The sequence below is a fragment of the Rhodnius prolixus genome, unplaced genomic scaffold (genome assembly GCF_049639745.1).
Source record: "Rhodnius prolixus isolate KJV_2025 unplaced genomic scaffold, Rpr scaffold_2, whole genome shotgun sequence".
In the NCBI taxonomy this organism is placed as follows: Eukaryota; Metazoa; Arthropoda; class Insecta; order Hemiptera; family Reduviidae; genus Rhodnius; species Rhodnius prolixus.
This window is the reverse complement of record NW_027411592.1, coordinates 8,737,125-8,759,649: the sequence shown is the minus strand read 5'-3', so window position 1 is coordinate 8,759,649 and position 22,525 is coordinate 8,737,125. Positions and strand designations below refer to the sequence as shown.

At 35.1% G+C, this 22,525-nt stretch overlaps 2 protein-coding genes across 14 annotated transcripts in view; one reads left to right on the top strand and one right to left on the bottom strand.

The window, feature by feature from the left end:
* Nucleotides 1-14,555, bottom strand: part of heph (polypyrimidine tract-binding protein 1 heph) — a 418,918-nt gene extending 404,363 nt beyond the window's left edge. For 8 of the 11 annotated variants that reach the window (XM_074117745.1, XM_074117746.1, XM_074117732.1 and 5 more), the window contains exon 1: nucleotides 14,346-14,555. Coding sequence is in view for 1 of the 11 variants with exons in the window: in XM_074117737.1 (XP_073973838.1) it covers nucleotides 14,417-14,439 (23 nt within the window). In the remaining 10 variants the exon portion in view is untranslated. The remainder of the gene's footprint in view (nucleotides 1-14,345) is intronic. The other 3 variants (XM_074117737.1, XM_074117734.1, XM_074117740.1) reach the window with 1 other exon arrangement.
* Cchl (Cytochrome c heme lyase) lies at nucleotides 13,812-20,718 on the top strand. Of its 3 annotated transcripts, none has more exons than XM_074117747.1 (10): nucleotides 13,814-13,929; nucleotides 14,035-14,177; nucleotides 16,236-16,400; nucleotides 16,521-16,664; nucleotides 16,745-16,792; nucleotides 17,806-17,937; nucleotides 18,039-18,158; nucleotides 19,254-19,366; nucleotides 19,443-19,614; nucleotides 20,113-20,718. In XM_074117747.1, exons 4-10 carry the CDS (start codon nucleotides 16,527-16,529, stop codon nucleotides 20,203-20,205), a joined length of 816 nt encoding a protein of 271 aa, XP_073973848.1. In that variant the 5' UTR covers nucleotides 13,814-13,929; nucleotides 14,035-14,177; nucleotides 16,236-16,400; nucleotides 16,521-16,526; the 3' UTR covers nucleotides 20,206-20,718. The 3 variants fall into 3 exon arrangements, with proteins under 3 accessions (XP_073973851.1, XP_073973848.1, XP_073973850.1); XM_074117749.1 differs by lacking the exon at nucleotides 13,814-13,929 and adding an exon at nucleotides 13,934-13,949; XM_074117750.1 differs by lacking the exon at nucleotides 16,236-16,400 and having other exon boundaries at nucleotides 13,812-13,929.
* The last annotated feature ends 1,807 nt before the right edge of the window (nucleotides 20,719-22,525 follow it).

Genomic DNA, 22,525 nt, shown 5'->3' with positions numbered 1-22,525 from the left:
TTAAATTAACAATTTTTTTAAATACAACTCCAGTGATTATACTTAATACTTTCAGGCACCAATATCATCACCAACAGTAGGACGATACTTTACACAACCCCTGGGATGTATTTTCCGTCAATTTTTATTCCATTGACGAACAAATTTTCGGTAGAACTTGAGGATAATCCAGTGGAATATAGTTACTAGGCTCGTATAGCTGGAGAAGATAGCTTCAGCCGAAAATATAGCCTAAACGCTGTAGAAAAACCTGCCCCATTATAACTTCCACTTTATCATGCAAAAGTATCGTAAATTGCATTGTTGAAACAACGTCATCATGTATGAAGACGAAGGTAGGGGTGGGTAGAACGGTTTCTATAGAGGGGAAAAGGATGCTTAGAAGAAAAGAGATTACAAGGTAGTTCCCCCCTCCCAAGGAAAGTGGGGCTTTCGGGGATATGGAGCTATAACACCTTCCCCTCTCAATGGAATGGTGAATCATCCTATTACCTACCCTTTCCTAAAAATTTGGTGATATGATTTTACAACCCTGACTGTAAGAATAAATCAGGATACTAAGGATCCTTCGGGTTTGAGCAAAAGCACAGGACCACGTGCTACATCCTGGGGACAATTAGTTGGGCTAATCTTCTGATTGAATCGAACTGTAAGAAGGTTAAGCTAGTACTGTTTACACTGACTGAGAGAGAATCAAGCGTTATCTACATCTTCACACAGACAAGAGTAAAACTAAGAAGAAAACAGATCTATAGTGCAGATTGGTTTCAGCACAAAGAAAAAAGTAAACAAACCTTTGAAAGATAATTGGCACATACTTGCCAAAATACCCTGCAAACTGAAAATGCAAACAACTAAAAATAGTGGAAAATAGTTTATTTACACTATGGGAAAAAAATACAAAATACAAACATTGCTAGCAGCGTAAACTTCGCAGAAGAGCCGTTCTTTAATCAGGAACGAGCCAAATTTCAAGGTGTTACATCCTAAAATAAAGAGCTGATCTGATCTGACTCACAGGAATTTCTTTAATTGCAATATACTTCCAACTTTAAAGTTAGTTGATAAAAATTACTTTTCATATTGAATTCTGCAGTAAGTGGACCTGCATAACTAATGAGATAGACTATGTGCCAAAGGATAAACCTGCGTCACCAAAGATGTTGTAAAGTTACAGGCTAGCAACATTCTACATCATCCTCTAAATCCTGTCTTGAGCACCTAGCCATCTCTTGAGTTTAAATATAGTGGGAGAATGATCTGGCCTAGAAAAAGTTTTCTATTCTGGTAGGGCAATTAATGGAAAATTGAGGATAACAATAATAGATTTTGCAATAGTCTATTCACAGAAACACAATTTGTGCTAAAGGATAGGATCTATTCCCAGTTCTTACTGTTGACTTAACTGAACAAGATGATGTTGATGAACACGCCCAAGAAAGGATGGAAAGGTATAAGGGAAGAGGAGAGTGGTCAGTTGGGCAAATGAATGGGGATACTGGAAATCTAAGCGCAACAATAATACTAAACTAAAACAACCCTTGGTGCTGCCACTGCCGTCAGTATTGTTCATATTGCTATAGTTACCACCAACCTCCAGTGGACACTGGATACAATTATATAATCTATCTTCCCACTTCCGCTAACCTCCACACCCCTTCTCCAAGTAATATACATATAATCATAATACCTGGCCAGTATGAAGTTTATTAAAGGTAAAGCGAATGGGAAGTTTGTCTCTGCTAGTAGCAGTGTACCCTTTATAATCGGACTTTACTAATCCTTCAGCTAGCAGGAATGTTAAAGTCGTCGTCGTCGTCCAGGATTAGGCAGATAGAAAGGACACTGGAGGATTGCTGAGAGCCAGATAGGATGGAGGGAGTAAAGATTGAGAAGAGGCTGGTGTACCGTCCAAATCCTCAGGACCTCTCCTTCCCTCTCTTTTATATGTAGTTAACTTCACTGTGAGGAAGCGAGAGAGGAAACGCTGGCAATACAAGAAGAGGAAGTAGACTCATCATTTCTAAGCACGCTACGTCAGAAAAGAGCTCTAGATACAGGAAACTGCTAGCTCAATATATTATTGAATTAAAAAAAAGAGGGTTTATTCAAGATTCTGAATTCAAAAGTGGAAGCTGTTTTGATCAAAGGGAAATATTGCTGTTTGAACCAATTCAATATAATATTAAAAGATAATACGAGTATATTGAAATCAGAATAATATAAATGAGAACATTTCCAATAAGACTTCCTTTTAATACGATCTTCCTCCAATTCACTGAATAATATTAAGAAAATCTACCATCGTTTTTGCTAGGAGTCTTAAAAAGATAAGGAGACTGGCAGTACTGTACGTCCGTGAAATGTTATTAAGGAATCTAGGTAAAAGATTGCGGCATGGATATAGGCTAAGAAAAAGCAGAATCATCTCGCGTAGGAGATCCAGTTCCTGTCTTCAAGATCGGCTATCTGGACAGGATAGACTTCCTAGTGAATAGCTAAACGAAAACACTCACATTCTACGTGGAAAATCCAGCTTAAAATGGCTGCCCAGTACGTATCAAGACGTTGCAGCCTCTTAAAGAGATCCAGGAGGCAAGGGTAGCCAAACAAAATATTTAATAAGATAAACTAAACACAGAGTACTTAAAGGTGGTCTTAAAAAAGCGAAAAAGCCCAATTCGTGCCTTCTACCAACGACTAAACTTCACACAGCATCGTTCCGCGGTCTCGGCCTAGGCGGTTGTCGACAAAATCTTTTCACAAGGAGTTGAAGGCATAAAGAATATGGAAAGTGGTAAAGCTAGAATTACAATTATATATAATTCGATCTACCTAAAGAACTAAAGAATGACTCCAGGCTTAACGGTTTAAAAAAAGGGATTAGACTGCAAATCAGGAGGTTTCTTCACTCTCTGAGAGGCTGCGGTAGGGTACGATGGCTGGGCATGCCAGCATGATGACAGTCATTTGCTCAATTTTTGAGTGTCAGACATTTAGTGATGAGGGAATAGACACCAAACTCCAGTGGACACTGGATACAAAAATTATATAATCTATCTCCCACTTCCTTACGATATTTTAAAGGAACCAGAACTTTGTTTTGTGAAATGGGCCGTTACTGTCCCTCCGAGGGCGGATGTGTGCCACATTGAAATTGGAACCCACACCACTGCTAATAAGGCAGGGCCATTCAGATCGTTGACAATTTGGCTGAATCACTCCAAAACTTGTTTTTTTTTTTTGTAAGTAGGGAATTGGAACTCGATCTTACGCTACCCTCACAGGTAGTCTCATATACAGGGTGTATACGGAGGAGTGGTCGAAACTTCGGGAGGTGATTCAGCAGCTCAAATGCAACAAAAAATATTCTCTTCACTTTGGCCCGATTCTCAATAGTGTCCAAGATATTCGCGGTTTTCACCATCCTACAGTACTTTTTTACTAATGTGTTTTATTGCTACTTTATTTTTTACTTCCGTTTTATAAAATAATAATTGTTAAAAACTAAAATGGTTACTTTTCTTTTTGTTCCTTCTCCAAAAATCGATATTTGAGTAAATTAGTAGTGAAAAGTCGGTTACGCAAAATCCCACATTTCCCCTCTGTTCGGGGCAGGGTTTTATTAAAAACCAATAAAATCCATATGGTCTTGAAGCTCAATAAATGCGCAACTTTTTCCTGAAATTATGTGACTCCTTGATTCATTAATCATTGAAAAAAATGCAGTTGAAAATTTTAACAAAAATCATCGAAAACGAATTTTTTTAGGCATTAAAGTAAAAAATTTCATTGTTTATAAGAAACGTTTTGAGGCTCTGTATTGAGCAAATTTACAGGAAATTTAATGCTCTTTCGTTTGGAATAAGCAGATTTTTTGTAGGATAAAGGATAGAAAAGTTACGGCCGTTTTTATGGTGAAAAAACGCGAATATCGATGGAAAAGTTAAAAATGCAAATATCTTGGACAGTATTGAGAATCTGGCCAAAGTGAATAGAATATTTTTTGTTGCATTTTGTTGCTGCTGAATCACCTCCCGAAGTTTCGACCACTCCTCCGCATACACCCTATATATATGTATGTATTTTTTATTTTTTGGGGAAGAATTGAAAGTTATGTATAGAATGATATTCTCTCTGAAAGTCTAAAATTGCAGCAATCAATGAGGCTAAGTTAAATATGGTTTTAAAACCCAAAACTTTCTAGCGTTCAACAAAATTTAGTAGAGCATCAGGTTTTAACACCAGCAAATTTAATGCAAGAAGAAGAAGATGAAGTAGAAGAAGAAGAAAGTGCTGTAGCACTTGGGAATTCTTAAAGTGAAATGAAAGAAACAATGCTCCCACTCCCCTGTGGTGATACATTATACAGGATATCCTTCATACACAGGTGTAACGTTTTCCGCATCATGACAAACGACTTAGCGGAAGTAAAAAATTTTTTAGCGAGATACGAAATGGATTACAAGAGAAAAAAAGAAAAATCAGTATAGTTGATTTATATGCTGGTTAGGAAAAAAGAAAAAGTGCGGGAAGATGAAGAGATTTTCTGTTACTCTGCAGACCCTAAAGGTGTGGCTAGCTACGATGAAGACATTAACTGAAGAAAGGAAGGTTTTACTCCTGGTGTAAAACGGTGTCAAGATCATGGAGAAGCTGTACAGTTCCGAGAAGCTGGGAATGGAGCTTGGAGAGTGATCGTCACTGTTCTTCATTGATAAGAAACAAACCGGAAACCAGCCTCTGATGAAGGATAATATATAAAAAATAAATAAATTGTAATCAGCGACTCGAACGATAGTTAAATAAAAAATAAAAAACAAATCATCTGGTGGAAAAACTTTTGCTTACATTAGTGACCATTTTGACTGGCTTAATTATAAACAAAACTCGACTTCCTGGTGGCGTCTAAAAAATAGAAATAAAACTTGGAATTGCCGGATTACCATTTTGGGGATTTTGTGGGAGATTTTGATAGCCAAATTTACTGTCGGATGCTGAGAAGGAACGATAAAACTAATAACCAAACTTGATTGCGGTGTGGAAGTCATCCATTATCCATGTTACTGTTTTTTTATTAACTATATATAATATACATTGGGCTCAAGTTTTCCTTTTTGCCATCAAAACTTGTGCTGAGGAAAATCTGCAAATGGATCTCAGAAAATAGGGAGATTTGCGTCTTTTCGGACTGCCAAGCGGCACTGAAGGCCCTTACTTCCTTCAGAACCACTTCTTCCCTGGTTTGGGAATGTAAGAAAGCCCTAGAACACCTGGCTGCACATAATAAAGTTCGGGCTGGAATGGGTGCCGCGTCTTGTGGGGATTAAGGGGAATGAAACAGCCGACCAACTGGCCAGGAATGGAGCTAGTAATCCTTTCATTGGCCCGTATCCTGTGCTGGGGATCAGTTCGTCCGGCTCTCAAGAGCCTGTATCTGGAAAGAACATAAAAAGAACTGGGTGACACTTCCTGGGGTTAATCACACGGCAAGAGTACTATGCCCTTGCTGTGTCAAACAAAGAAGAGGCCAAAGAGACTCTGAGCTTGGGAAATCAGAAATCAGATTACTCTGATTTCAGGCCTATTCAAAAGGGGGGCACGGCAGGTTCAGAAATCAGTATCTGTAAAAGGTGGGGGCTTATCAGCTCGAAACCGTTGTGCAGATTGTGTCAGGAAGAGGAGAAGATGGCCTCTCACTTGTTGTTCGATTGAGTTGAAATCGAGTGGTTGCGCTAAGATATCTTTGGAACTTTCGAGACCAAAGGAGATAGTAGCGCAAAAGGAACTGAGAAAGACCTCAACCTAGAAGGGGAAGGTGGCTACGGTGCTGTGGGGCTTGGGTCCCGTCCCGTTTTCTATTCTATCCTATTCTACATTAGTTTTTTTTAAAATTGTATGAACATTTTTCTCCCGAGTAATAAGTTAAAGGTAAGTAAAAATGGCGTTTGGTTTTGTAAATAACACAGGCTAGGAATGAGGAAGTTTTTGTTGAAGTAGTTAGGGTGGCAGCGGAAGATATAAAGTGCCATGGGCATACATATCTCATCGCATACATCTAATTATCTGACATTCATATAAGCTAATACACAATTATGGTTAATTAAATTTAAATAAGTTTGCTGGAGAAAGTTGGGGGGAGGTAGGGAACAGCGCAGCCAGGGTGCTGGATGGAAACACTAAGGGGTAATGTAATACAGGCTATAGTGGGGCTTCCCCACTGGGGAGGCGGCAACTGTTGCTCTTGATACCTACATTGCTGTGAAAAGTTTTTGACGGAAACTCGACAACATCAACAGCCTCTCATACGCCGCTCTACTCTATAGTTCCCTGTCATCCTTACAGGTAATTCTAAACTTTATCCCTTGCCGCCTCCACCACCATCATAATTCTATCTATAGCCTCCATCTTCCTAACAACAACCCAGCCTCCTTTTCTTCCCACAGCCAGAAAATATCTTCCTTCCGCATAAAACCCAACAAACAACACTCTTCACCACGTCGTCATATTCCCCCCTCTATTGAGTTTATAAAATACGAGCTTTAAAACAAACGCTACATGGGCCCGGATTAGAAAAAAATACTCCCATCTTGGAGGTATTTATTGAAAGGAATCTGATTGTGAGCCCACTCATCCAATTATTTTCTCTCCTTAGAACAAAGGAAAAGAAATTTTCCAAGTCCGGGAGGTTATAACAATATAATGGGAGTCTATAACCTGGCCAAAGAGTCCACAAGTGGACAGACAATCTTTCTTCGACCAGCAATGGAGCTAATTAATCGTTCCTTGAGGAGCTCTTCAAATAACAGGCACTTCAATTAATACGATAATATCTTATTCATTCTGGCTCAATTAAACAAATTTTTGATAAGCTACTCGAGCTCAACAGATTTGATCAAGACGACCGGAAATTAAGCCCTCAACTCAGAGAAAATCAATTTTTTTTTCAGGAAAATTTTTGTAACATTGTGTACTTCCGTTTTTATTCTAAATTATAATTTTCAAAACGTGCTAAACTGCTTTACAGACGACTAGGACGATGCTCCAAATTAACCACTGAACTCGAAACGCTTAATATACAACAACACTATCCTCAAACCTATGTGAGACTTACGGACTAGAGCTGTGGGGTTCAGCCAAACCTACAAACATACGGATTGTACAGACATTTCTAACTACTCCGACAGATAGCTGACGCTCCTTTCTACGGTGACTAACCTCACTCTTCACAACGACCTCAACATCCCCATTTGTATACCAATTAGCCAAGACTAAATATCAAAAATTCCATACTGCTCTCTCCAATCCTTTTGTACTGTCTCTCGCCTCCTCTGACAATCCTCCTCAGACTGAATCGCCAGTGGCTCCGCGACTTCTTTGAGGTCTGAAGACCTAAAGATCAAGTGCTACCACTGGGTAGTTTCTCTCCTCCTGCTCTTCACGTACCAATTGATCTTAGTACTTCCAGATTTACTTATTGTATATATGTATACACAGAGTGTAGATAACTTAATAAATTATTTAAAAAATAATAATTATCATTATTATTATTTTCAAAGTTCATTTACTGGGAGCTCAGTCAAAAGCGAATAATTCTTTTTACAGCTCAAAGTCCAGTGATGGACTAGTATTATCTGATTATTTCATTAAAGGACGACAGATGAGGGCATCCTCTTGACTAGAAAGAAGCTAAGTAGCGAAGAGAGTATTACGTAAACAAATCTGTTCTTAAACGGAAAACGCTCCAGATGTAGGTCGATCCAGGATATCAAAGGCAACAGTCAATGACGAAATAAGCTTAGATTTCCAGCCAAACGTTCAATGGGTTCAAAGAAAATTAAGCAACAATCCAACCAACCAACAGAAATTACCGTTTCATTTAATTTTCATTTTATATTATCATATCTCGACAAAAGGTTTTTCTTTTTCCTGGCGAGGTTGTGGGGAAATTAAGATAAAGAGAACCCCGGGTGTGTATTCTGGGTGGAAACTTTGAATTTTCTCTTGTCTGAAAAACAAGTAACATAAGAATAATGTAGAGAGTAGGATGCTGGCGGAAGCCCACTGCTACCTAGAGCCCTTATGTAGTTTCGCCTTTAAATCTTGTCCTCCTACCTAAGTTAGGCTAGCTGGCGACAAGAGGTGAAACAGAATTTGTTTTGCAAATGTAGTGCTGGTGCAAAGAGGGAAGAGCGGCCCTGCTCCTTACCTAGTCCCTTCGCCCTTTACCCTAAAATCTCACCGCAAACTTCCCTTTTTCCTAAAACCTCTACCCCCTACACCTGTACAACGCCCACCTTTGTCGTACATCTCTACCCCAACCTTGAAGTCTGCTCTCTTTTTTTTACATTGTTTTGTTTTTAATTATTAATTATTCCGCCTGTTTAAGGCCCAGCTTGTATTTTTTAAGTCTTTTGTGTCTAAAAAGATGAAGTAGGAGGAGAGGAAGAGAGTTTTTCATCAGCTTCAAAAAAAAAAAAGCTGTTCTTGTGGAGCCGAGGGGTGCCCAAGGATGGGACAATTGCGGCTCGTAAAGGGCGACCCGGCGGAGCGCTCTCTCACCATGCTCCGCTCACAGAGCAGACCTGCGCTCCCAAGTTTACGCTTAAAACATTCTGATAATGGAGTTAGTAGGACGTGCTCTATCCAGCACAAACAGAATTATGCATACTGTTTTGGAGCACCACCTGTACAACTAAACAACGTAGCTCTCTCTCACTCTCTCTCTCTCTAACCCCACCATTTCCTACTCCAAAATACCTCCAACTGTAACAACACAGTCGAACTGTAAGCAAGTGGAAACTAGATACAGGAAATACCGAACATTTCGCCACTACCTAGAATTTTTTAAAAAAATAATGGCACGCTTCCTAGTACATATACAAAACCATTATCCGACCGATAGTAACCCAAGGCGCCTTCCAAATATTTGGGAAAGAAAGATCTTAAGAAGGATATGTGGTCCCGTAAGAGTGAATAATATTTGGAAGAACAGAACAAACAATGAGCTTCGTGACTTGTATGGCGAAAACCAGATCTTATTTCATTAAAGCCGGGCGACCAGTTTAAGATGGATAGGACACGTAGGAAGGGATGCCCGAAACAGGAATTCCAAAACTATTTTAAGGAACTCCAGGTGGAAGAAGAGAAAAGAGCACGTCCTCGCTTGAGATGGACGTTGTAGAAACAGATATTAGAAAACAGAGAGTTAGAAGATGCTGACTCCGTGCTTTGGACAGGGACTAGTGGAATGCGGTGCTGAAGAAGGCCAAGGTTCTTACCAAGACCGTAACGCCCTATAGTAAGCAGACTCCTGGGTAGGCTGGCACCATCCAAGGTTCTTAAATTAAATTTTTACCGGAAGGATTTGTTCTGAGACGCGAAACTGTTCGGCTTAAGATTGCTAAAGCAAAGAGTCCTTCAGCAATCTTGCCTTCAATTCAGCAGGAACTTAGGCAAAGATTAAGAAATCCAACACTTTTCTTCCTTTTAAGGAAGGACCATCCAATGGCAATATCCAAGGAAATTGGGTATTCCGGCTTTTTTTTTTTTTTTTCTTCAGGCCATACCAATTCAATTAATGAACCCTTGGTAAGTAAACAGAGGAAGACGCTATTCGATACAGCCAGCTAATGAAGGTAAGAATGAATAAATAAAGCACTAGACAGTTAATTTCACAAAGTCTTGGGCTTCTTGCAAGTCTGTACGCCAACCTACAAACCTTTTAGAAAACTTTTTATTTACACTATTTAAACTAAATAGTGGAGGTGGCAAATAACAGCCCCAAGGAAAAACAAGGCTCGTTCTTAAAGGGCAGTTTAAGGGAAAAATAAGTCAGGGAAGGAAAATAAGCAAGGAAAAGAAGTTTTGGCCCTTTTTATCTTCCCTAAATAGAGATTAAATTTGTGTATCTAACTGGAAGGTCGGAAGTGCGCAGACACCTGCAGTAAATTTTTCTTCCAAAAAAAAGAAAAAGCGAGGTAAATCCGTTTGCGTATCTGGGCGCTGTAGCGGCGAAGTTACCGCCTCCACTTAGTCCCAGCTACATACAGAAATACTCTCCACCTTGGCAACGCGGCACCATGTAGTTTAAATTCTCTGTACAGAAATTAAATCCCATCCACTATCTTGGCAACCAACCACCACAGCAAAAGTGAACCGGCTTCTTAGTCAGCTCCACCGAAGAAGAAGAAGACTAACTTAAAAGATGCTCTTCAAAAGGTCTTCCGTCTTGCTCCTTGTTTGTTCTTAATATTAAGCTTTCTCCCTTTAGTATTCCCGGCCATCCAAAGTGGAGGAAGTGTGAGGGACACCTTTCCTCCAGAGAACAGAACTTCTCTCTTCCTGTCTCCATCAACAGGACCTTCTCCTTTCTCCAGCCCTTTTCTCCATCTACTTTCACTTCTAAACATTACTCTCTTTCCGTCTCCCTACATTTCTTCCTTTTTAATTCACTTTAAAGAAAAACAAAAAAAAAACCATCTCCAATTTTACTTCTTCTGCAATTAAAGTATTTACCAAACCAAGCAACATTTAGTACAAAAAAAAAAAAAAAATGATTTTAACGAAGTTTTTTTTTTCAAGTCTTCAATTTTCTTAAAGAATCTTTACTGGAGTAACATTAACCTGGTCACAATTTGGAGCATTTAAAGCACGCAACTTTTAGACGAAGACGAAACCACGAGGGATACAGGAAATCGTTAAAGCTATTTACGACAAAAATCTGGACACTACCGGTTGGCAGATTTTAATGAAAAGTTCTACTGTGGTGTCAAATTTATGGTATACCTAAACCAAATATACGCTATATACTTACTGCGGTTTTAGGTTGGAACGGCCATGGGACCTCCACTTGTTGGATGGAGAGTACGAGGTGCGTCCGTTTGGACAAAAGAATAATTCTGACGGGTCAAAGTCAAAGTTTGTTCAAAATTAGGCCTCAAAAACACATGAAGTCAACTTCACCAACAATTATCCAAAATTTGGCTAATGAAAAGATAGAGCAACAAAAAAAAAAAAGAGTCAATCAAGTCCTTTGTACCCATCCAATCTGTTTTTGAGTTATTGCCAAAATAGCAGCAGTTATTTTGGGAACTATGCTAGTCACAATGATTTACTGGTGTGCCAAAAAAAATTAATAGAGTCGATTTCCCGACTATCTTGGGCTGAAAGTAACGACTTTATAGAAATTCGCTCAGAATACCCGCCTAAGTAGGCAGTAATACAAATCGATATCAAAAAGATGCCCTACACTAGAAAAGATTCACTGACGTAAACGAAAATATAAATTTCGGCCTTACTGGGAAATTTTTTTCTGATTTTTGAACTATTGCGCGCACTCATAGAAACACTAATTACATCTATAACATAGTGCTATGCGAACAAACATAATATATGTTCGACAAACATAGAAACAGATGGGAAACAGACCAAATGGTTAGTGTATATATTTGTCCAGCAGAGCTGTGGTACCTAGGAACACCTGGGACAATGTGTGCTCTTGGCAGCGTTCTGTATGCACAAGCTGAACATGATCGTAAAGACGCTTTGAATGCTTTACCGCAAAACACCCACACACGCATATATACATATATTTGCAGAATATGTGTAAATATGTCATATTTACATATATTCTTTCCTTCATGTACACACGCTGGGAAAATCTTCCAAATGAAAGTGTTCGGTTAGTTTAAGAAGGCAAAAAAAAAAACCAGTGTGAACATGCACCCTTATTTTAATTCTAATTGTATTATTCATTCTAAAGAAATGTATATTAAACTGAATTTTACTGAACGGGTGATAATAGGTACCATTATTATTGAGAAAATTGGCATGTCTTATTTTTCCTTGGCACCGTAGCCTGAGATGCTTAAATGTACAGTCCTTTAGAAAGTCAAGAAGGTAAATCCCCACTCTTAAAAAAGGTCTAGGGTCTTAACCATTAGTCTACGTTGTGATACCATCTCCTCTGCAACTAGAGCTAAATATCTCACAACGCTAGACTGGCTAAAGCTCAAGATTCAACGGGAGAAATCTAGTTTTGATCCCGGGTTTATAAAAACCCAGTATTCATGAAGACCATTTTTACTCATCAAATCTAAATGATTATACTCTTATAATTTGTCAAGGATTGAGAAATGTTAAAATGAGTTTTGATGTCAACATTCATCGTTTAAACGCGAATAAAGGTATTTTTTTTTCTCGGCGTAAATTGAAATTAATACTTACCATCGATATATTATTCTAGATTGATTTAAAAAAAAATGTCTTCCAATAAAATAAATACACATAACAAAAAAAAAAAAAAATCAATAAAACAAACCATAAAAATGACAAGTTATACAAAAAAAGTAGCATACCACACAATCTAGCGGCAATGTTCACAACTAATAAGTTCACGTTAAGCCTCCAGTTTACAGATCAATACAAGATTCAAAAGGAAGAGACATCTGTTCGTTATGCACTCAACTATTTATAACCTTCCTTATTTATAGCCTTATCATTTGTTTTTACTTTTTTTTTTTTACATTTTTTTCAAATCAATAATCTTTACATTTTCTATCAAGATGAGGATTCCACAGTTTCAATTAATCAACGAAATATCAACAGGTTTCTACAAACTGACACCTAGAAGCTCTCCTACATATGCACAGTTCACAGTGTCCCAAATTATATTGAATAGAATATAGAATGTTTAGAAACCAGACTTCGTTTTCATTTGATAATCAATCACAAAAGAATCAAAACAATTACAGCACTACTTCACCAAATAAAAGTTCATAAAACACAACCTCTTCCTAAAATTACCATGAAAGCAATGAATTTCTATTAAAAACCAAAAAATTGTATACAAATAGAATTTCAGATATTGTTAATCATCAAAGTTTAGTAAAACATAAATTCAAGTTGACATAAACAGGAAGTAAACAAAAAAAAAATAAATTATAAGCCAAATGATTTCATTAATAAAAGATTTTTGTTATTAACCTCAACGAATAAATCTATTGAAAAGAAATGCAGGTCAAACTAATGCCTCAATTGACCCTAAAAAAAATGATCCCCCTAATGATCAAATTTCAATGGCTAGTTAAAAAAATAAAAATAAATGGCTACACATCAGCCACAAATACAAATAACCTTTGACAATCGGCATTTGGACACAAAAACAAAATAAATCGGTACTGTACACTGTAAAGGTACTCACTCATAGGTTAATCTGATGTCAGAATAGGCAAAAGATAAGCGCAATATGCTACAATAAATTCTAATGATAATTATTTGAATACATACTCTAGATTTATCTATCTCAAGAATCAATCATTCGCTACACTTCCATTGATAAAAATATAATTGTAAATTAATTTGAATGAATACAAAAGTAAATAATCAAACAAAAAGTAAGGACACTTTTGTTATCATTTAACAGTGAAAAGTACAAAATGTTTTTAACTAAAAAAAATCAAAAATCAATTTCTCTTCTTATCCCAAAAGCAAATTTTAATAATTTCACTCTATTTTTTGACAACTATAAAAGTAATTGCTTAATAAAATCGGAAAATGATAAAATATATTTTTACTTAACGAATTGATGACTGAATCAAAATTTCACTATTAATGAAAATATAAGAACTTAACATTTCCCATCTACGATTCCAATATCTTTATTCATTATTTATTATTAAGGAATTAATTTAAAAGTTTTGTCTTTTAATTTGGATTCTTTAAATAATTAGAATCTAATATCTAATATAAAAAAATGAAGTAAAAATAAATCTGTTTTAAAAAAAAAAATCAACTTGTTATCATTAGCATAGCGCAACAGGCTGGATGGATCATATGTTATGAATTTTGTATTAGTCTTTAATAATTCGGAAATCAAAATTGAAAATTAAATTTTATAAAAACTGTCTTAAATTTGAACGAATTAACGTGCGTGAATAAGTATATAAGTAAATTCTTTCCTAAATCAAAAATTTTGAAGCAATTGCAAAACTGATAGAATTCAATAAATTTATTTGTCCTTTTGTTTAATAGATGTTCAATTAAAACACGGTATCTATCTGCAATGTACACAACCCTTTTTCATATTCGTTACTTATTCTTAATAATTTGAAAGAAAAGGAATTAAGCTAAAGAAAATTAAAAGCCGGTGTATGACAGGATTATCAATTTGACAGGTAACATATCCAGATCTAAGTAGTAAGTTATCAGAATGGATATAAATTATCAAATATTTTCGAATATTACAAAAACATTATAAATATCACAAAATGATTCTATTATAACCTAAACCTAAAAAAGAAAATTAGTAAAAATAACTTTAAAAAAGTAAAAGTAACACATACAAGAAAAGCCGCTATGGGCGTTGCATCTGTAATACTTGTTGAGTATTTATCAAACACATACACAAACTCACCCGTTCATCAAGGAAACATCCATCACTAGTTTGAGCTTGTATAAAGTCCACGCGAAAAGTTAACAATACGTACTTATTTAAATCACTCTTATTAGCTAAACAAGTGTTAGCAATTTCAAAGATGGACGCCAACCATAGATATGGCTCCTACCCAATGCTCCGCGCTACATCAACTATATTGCCAACCTTAATTGATAAAGTAAATTATGTTTATTAATACAAAATTATAAATATATTATGCCCCATTAAAATTGATTTTATTTCTAAAAACTGTTTAATAAACTTTTAATCTTTAATAAAATTCAAAGGAATCCAGAATTATAGGTATTTAATATAAGCAAACAAATCGATAATTTAGGAGGGGGTGTCTGAAACTGACCATTCTATGGCCGTTTTTCTTTCTCTGTAGGTCATAAATTTATTTTATCGCTGAATGTACATCATATCAGCGGTGCCCACCTTGCAAATTAACAACTAGACAAAAAGAATTTATGTTTCGTAAACACTGATAAAAATAACACCTCGAAAACGCTTTTTGACCAAATGAATACAAATTTGTCTTATCAACATTAGAGAAGTTTCATAGCTTTTTTGGAGGGAGGCTAAGTAAACAAAAAGATACACTAATATAAAAGAGAATTATGCACAGTAATAGTGAAATATCTCTTCTTTAAGCATGACATACTATAGTATTGAAAAATGTGAAGAAAAATATTTCATATATGTATTTTTTGAATGAGTTGTTTTTAACAGAATTAAGTTAAACAAAAATTAATGCTTTGGTGATTGCTAGAATGACTATTGAGTAGTAATTATGAATATCACTTCAATAATTCATCAAAGCCTTAATCTTAATTAATTCTATTCTTCTTGGAAAGCAATACTAAAAATGTACTATTTTTGAAACCTTAGGTTACAAAGAGATTTTTTTTTTAAAAACAAAATTTATTTTGCACGTCTTCTAAATAAATTTCACTCTGCTTTTCTATAATGCTGACACATCCAGATAGCATTTTTTTAAAAAGCACTATATTAATTATCTTCTATTAATGCATTAACAATTTCTGTTTTATGAAAGTTTTACGTTCTAGAAGAGTGGCTAAAGCAATTCACCCACATATGTATTAGGCCATCTTTATCAGAAAGATTTGTGTGTTCTGAAGAGAGACCTGAGTAGAATCATCTATATCGTTCCTACAATAACGTAATATCGTATTTTGTTGTTATAGTTGTCATTAGATATAAAAAATTCATACAAGTTGAGACAATCAAGGACTGTAGTAGCCTTTAGACTTTAGATTCGAAGACTACTGGTATAGCCGAATAAGTAATTATCAAATACAGTTAAAAATCTGAAACTTAGATTTTTAGGATATAATTTAAATGTTTAAAAGCAGTTCCATTTACCTTACAGATCCAAATAATTCTTACTGCAACTTTTTAAGAATCCGTTAATATGTATTCACATGTATTTTTATCCTATATCAGTGGCAGTTTTCTTTGAAAGAGCCCTTCTAATAAATGATGGTAAACCAATATTATTTATAAAGCAACATGTTGTTGATAGGAGCATGTTGCAGCACTTACGTTTTAAAAAGTTAAGATTTAAACAAACTGCTAATTTAATTTAAAATATTCCTGCATATAATATTAGCATCTATAATCGATTCTTGGAAAATCGACTATTAAATTGCGGATTAAGATAATTTATCTTATGTTTTTAACTTATAGGCTCTTTTTATTTGTATTTTTTTTAAAAAGAAATTTATTATGAAATATGACAATTTACCTTTATGTTTTACGAAAGTTTAATTTACAGAGAAAAGGCAGAATGTAACCAACTAAAAGCCTTCCTCAAAGTACTGCTGCTTCCCTTTTCGCGATCTCAGTTTAAGTTTAAAAATCAAGTAATGGTTATGCATTAAGTACCTCAAAGAAATAGTTTATTGATATTTTGGCTGTATATTTAGCGATCAAAAGAAGGGTTAGTTTTTTAGTTAAGTTTTATTTATATTGGCTAAACTACAAAATTGTTCCAATTAATGTGATTCATTTCAAAATCTTCTTTTTTTTCGTAGATATAACATTATGTTTGATTTGTTAGGTTGAGATGGGGAATACAGTGACAGCGGCTCAGATAGTTGCAGTCAAAATTACAGGAGTAAAGCCAAACGAAAGTTATAACCTCGAAGATACATCATTTTTAGCTGACTATAACATACCTTCTGAATGTCCGCTTCACATTAAGGTATGGTTTCCTCGCGATTAGGACTTTAATTTTTAATATAAAGAACTGAAAATTTGTATTTACAATTTATTTATTTACAGAATGTTCGTGGATGCTCTGCATCAGATGAGGTTAACCCACTGAACATGGTAAAAATAATTTTATACTTTATGTATTACATATATAGTTATTTTTGAATGAAAATCTACTTTCAATGTACTGAAAGGATCTTAATATTTTTGTTGTTGAAAGATTATATACATATGTAGCTTCTTTTTAAAAAATAACGTACTGTGAGAATTTGATACCTTTAGCATCAATTTTAGTTTATCCTCCTTAAGAGGAGAAAGTACCAAGAAACTTGAGTGGTTTGAAAAAACTGAAATACTTTGCTTATTGTATATCTTGTTATATTTATTGTTATATGCAGTTTTATTTGCATTACATATGTATTAGGGAAGGGATTAGCTGAGTGGTTAGCGAACACTGCTTTCCAACGCGGAGAGCAACGGTTCGAATCGACTTATTCGAAATTTTCATTTAATTGGCTCCTAAAATTTACTCTTATCTTCGAATATTGTACTCCGAGATCTGTAATCTAGAATTCTAGTAATCCTAGAACTTTTGTTTTCTAGATAAAAATTATTTAGTTGTAGATGATGGCTAGCGAATTGGCTGTATCATTCCAGTGAAATGTATGGTGTTCTAAATTATCTTCAGTAATTTTTTATTATTTATTTAAGGCGCTACAACATCTGAGGTCATTAGCTCCAAGAGCACTTTCAATTACTGTCGGTCTCCAGTCAGTGTTCTCTCGTAATTGTTGACCTTGTCCATCTCCGGTCAGTTGTAAGAAGCATCAAGAAAGAGAAATTGTGAGGGCCGGCAATTGTTTTCAAACCTCGGATCTCCGCGTGGGAATCCAGTACACTACTTACTTCCTTGTACTGTTCATTAATTTTGTTTCTGGAATTCGAAGTGAAAAGAAAATATTTAAGTTAGAACCTAGAGAAAGTCACGGGAAATGCCATTTTTTAAATATTTAAATAACCTTATATTATAAAACCTGAAAGCTCAGAATAAAGTAATGCTAATACTTTAGTACAAAATTTATTATTTGGTTCCCTTTATCACAAACATTTGTTATTTCTGTTGGTTCCAGATGCCGCCTCCTAACCAGCAACCTTCACCTGGCCAACCATTTCCATTGCCCACCAAGAGGCAGATGTCATCCATACCGAAAGCAGTTCCACAGTTTGAAGGTGATCATTTCTGGGTTTATCCTTCTCAACAGGTCAGTTTAAGACGTTCCACAATAATTTAATGAGAGTGTAGTAATAATTTTGGAAAGATTTTGGTATTTAGTACTGCTTTAATTGATAGCTTATTTTCTAGATGTTCTGGAACGCGATGCTGAAAAAAGGCTGGAGATGGAAGGATGATGACCTCTCCCAGAAAGATATGGATGATATTATTAAAATACACAATGCTAATAACGAGCAAGCTTGGAAAGAGGTTGGTAAATGTCATTGTAATTATCTTATATTAACAATCACCCCTTAGAAAAAATCTCATTGGAGTACCGCGAGAAAGGGCGGCCACTTTCTAGCATCTCAGAGTCTTAGAGGGAGCCCCTGCTCTAATTATTCCGGATTTTTACAATTTTGGAAAAGTTAACGAAATCCACAGATTACTCCAGACCAGAAGGTAATTATTGCCTGATTCCTTATAGCTATTACGGGTATCTTTTATGTGATGCTGATTAAGTGCAGATAGCACAAGAGGTGACTGATGTGCTTTGAGTTATCCCATCTACTTCTACGTCATGAACGTGCATTAGACTTGCTCGCAGATTTGAGTGCATGAGCAATCCACTTGCTCAGGTTGGTTGGTACACCTCTCTTCAAAATGACATGATAGGTAACCTGCACCAAGGGATAACACTTGTTGATTTAATGATCTTTTGACACCCTTTGACACATCAATTTAGGTTTTTGCATTGCCCATCTTTGATGTTGCTCTTAGTTTACGTTTTATTCCTTTTGTTCTCTTAAAATTTTCTTTTTTTCAAGGCAGCTGGACAGTAAACTGACCAGTTGGTTAAAGGATACGCACTAGAACTAGTAACTTGTTAATAATGTGAGATAACTGTGCACTTCTTTTAAGACTATTCCTTGGATAAACTTTCAATTTTTCAAACCAAAATGGATGAATTATTTTAAATAATGATTTTAGTAATGAAATCAAAACAGTAGTACCTCATACGACAATTTTTCTTCCACCTGCGGCATACGAGAGTTCATCTGCTTGTAAACTTGTTCACCTACATCATTTGTAAAGAATGGACCACATCTGGATCGGATATTATCAGATTATTTTCTAATGGACCTCCCGTAGTCTGTGGATTTCTTGTTTGTTTAGAGAGAACTTTTCCGCTACGACTAATCTGGAGTTAAATTCTGTTTCAAGACTTTTCATTTGCACTCAACATAATCCCGAGATATTTTAAAAAAAAGGAATGTCCTGCAATTCGAGGTTGCTCTACTGTTCTGTGTAGAATCACTTGAATATTTTTGGATTATCAAGTTCATTTTTCCTTTTTTTGTACAGGTGTTAAAATGGGAAGCATTACACGCACGTGAATGTTGTACTCCGAAATTGAAGAGCTTTGGTGGAAAAGCAACAGATTATTCGCCAAGGGCTAGAATTAGACAGTTGATGGGGTCGGTAACATCTTAATTTTACTACATGATTTACTTCTATGATTATTAGAATAAAGGAAGTTCATTGTATTTTTAGATACGAGTTGCCATTTGACAGGCATGATTGGATAGTAGACAGATGTGGTAAAGAAGTGAGATATGTTATAGATTATTATGATGGTGGTAGTGTCGGGCCAGATCACAGATTTGCTATACTAGATGTCAGGCCGGCAATGGATTCTTGGTCTAATATTTGGGATAGAATGAAGGTTAGTTCTTTTATATTCTATTTTTTTTTTTAAATAATATTCAGTTTGTAATAATTGGGCGTTTTCACTCATCAAATTAAAATAGGTTTGTTGTTCACTTGTATTTAAATTGGTACCTGAATTCAAACCTAGACAGGATCCAAACCCTCCAGTCAAAAATCCTGTGAATCGTCACTGATGCCCCCTTTTATGAGGAGCAATCATACCATTAACACCGACCTGCGAATCCCATTTTTTCCTGACCTTTCACAGTTCCGATATTACAAATTCCACTCCTGCAATACGCTCCTACTCGCTGACTATGGCGACGATGGTCTCGTGACCAGCTACCTGGTTGAACGATAAAAGGGCATTCATTCTTCGAATTCAATTCATTCGGTATTTAGCAATAATCCATTTTACTTTTACTGACCCAATAATAAACATGTGCGCCTGACTTAGTTATTTTTAAAGTGTAGCTTACATTAATGTTAAGATTTCACTCCTAATTTATTTTAGGTAGCTTACATGCGGTGGCGATATGAATGGGAAGATCGTATCTTGGGTACCAAAGAAGATGAACTTAATGAAGCTGGCACACGTTCTCATTAAATGTGTTTTTTCAACAGTAACATGCGCACAAATTATTGTTCATGAATTTATTTTTAATTTTATTTCATTTACCATTGTATTTTGTTTTTAAATGCAAGAAAAAGTTGACTGATTAGCAAATTATAGAAAATGGTGTAAATTTTTTAATGATTTTGTTAAATATTATTATTATTATTTTGTTTAACATAGTTAAATATGTTAGGTGTATTTTTCTTACGTTTTAGTTGACGAAATAGTACAAACTCATCTTATAGACAGAAATGAAATAATTGTTTACCATGTCGTAGTATAAACTTAGATGTTTTCAGACAATTTTGTTTTAATTAATTGATGACATCACTAATTGGCATCATTAAGGTTATGCAATTAATAAAAAATTCGTGATGCATTTGATTATTTTTTCTTGTAAATGAAAATCGTAATACGAGAATTTCAAATAAATACTCGTCTTTGTACCAGTGCTTGTGAAACCAGCTTTTTATTCCATTAATATATTGTTTACCTAAAGTTTTATTAGATAGTTCCCCTTTCCATTTTCTTTTATATCCTCTTACTACTAGTTCAACTAATTATTGCTTAATATTTTCTTTTTTTTTCGGAAATACTGCTTTGAAGTACCTTGAAGTCGAGCAAAAAAATAAATACATAAGCGCATGGTTTGTTTATGAATAGAATACTTTAGAAAGAAAAGTCTTAGGTGCTCGGCTTTTGTTTCATACTAATGCAGTGTTGGTGTCTTCTGATTGGAAAGATTTTGTTTGAGGAATTCTGCCTACTTTAGCTGGACGCTTAAACGCCCTACTCATAAGAAAGACAGCAAATTTTGGAGTGACAAGCGCCCTTATTTTGGTATCCATCTTTTAGAGAGACTTATAATATAGCACATTGACGGTAAGGATGAGTTTTTGGACCGAGAACATTTGGAGAGATATTAATATTAGTCCTGTATATTCTTGTGACAGATTATTGTAAACATATATTTGAATATGACATCGATATCTATCACTTTTTTTATAGACATTGGCAAAGCTAATGGACACCGTAAAAACTTTTGATGTTTAGAAAGTCATGCTGGAATTAAGAATTCACTGTTAAACTAGTCAGGCTGACTGGAATGAATTACTGTGGATGAGAAAGCAGGATTAATGTGCAAGAGTTATTCTCGAGAGAGTTCGAAAAGTAGTTATCGCTTTTATTATTCTATATGGCCTTGGAAATGGCAATGCTAGCGATCTGCCCCTTTGCTGCTTTCTACAAATAAGTAACACATGAAATGACCTCTCTGAGTTAGTTGAGGCTTTAGAAAAAATTAATATTAAATTCCTAGAAGACGGTATTCACGAGAGACCATAAAGAAAACTAATAACGTGGGTTGTATTGAATTTGGGAACCGTACAATTGGAGAAGTGGAAGAATTTAAATACCTGGACGCTATATAGCTATATGATAGCGGGGGAAAAAATATAAAGCTGGGCTGCCAGGTGTTTTTCCACATTAACTAACTCCTCTCCCATTCGATGTTCAGCGTTGAGACCCCTAAAGGCTACGTGACCGAAGTTAAAATACTCAATGCAACACTACCATTCAAAAGAGAGCTTTTACGATCTGTTTAGTGATAATAGTTTATAAGATATACGTATAAGGTTAAAGTTTAGGGGCTTTGCATCTCGTTCAAAATTCAAACCTTTATATCTCTTTTTATATTAATCAGATTTTAATGAATTCTTTACATAATTGTACACAGTATTCTTTATAACTGGTATAAGTAGCAATGTGTTAGTGATAGTAGTTATTGAGATATAGGTGGGTAAAGTTTTTGAGTTATGCATTTCCTTCAAATTTCAAACGTTAATATCTCTTTTCCTATTGATCGGATTTGAATGAATTCTTTATCAAATTGTAGAGAATAGTATTCTTTATAATTGGTATAAGTAGCAATGTGTTAGTGATAATAGTTATTGAGATATAGAGGGTTAAAGTTTTTGAGTTATGCATTTCCTTCAAATTTCAAACGTTAATATCTCTTTTCCTATTGATCGGATTTGAATGAATTCTTTATCAAATTGTAGAGAATAGTATTCTTTATAATTGGTATAAGTAGCAATGTGTTAGTGATAGTAGTTATTGAGATATAGGTGGGTAAAGTTTTTGAGTTATGCATTTCCTTCAAATTTCAAACGTTAATATCTCTTTTCCTATTGATCGGATTTGAATGAATTCTTTATCAAATTGTAGAGAATAGTATTCTTTATAATTGGTATAAGTAGCAATGTGTTAGTGATAGTAGTTATTGAGATATAGGTGGGTAAAGTTTTTGAGT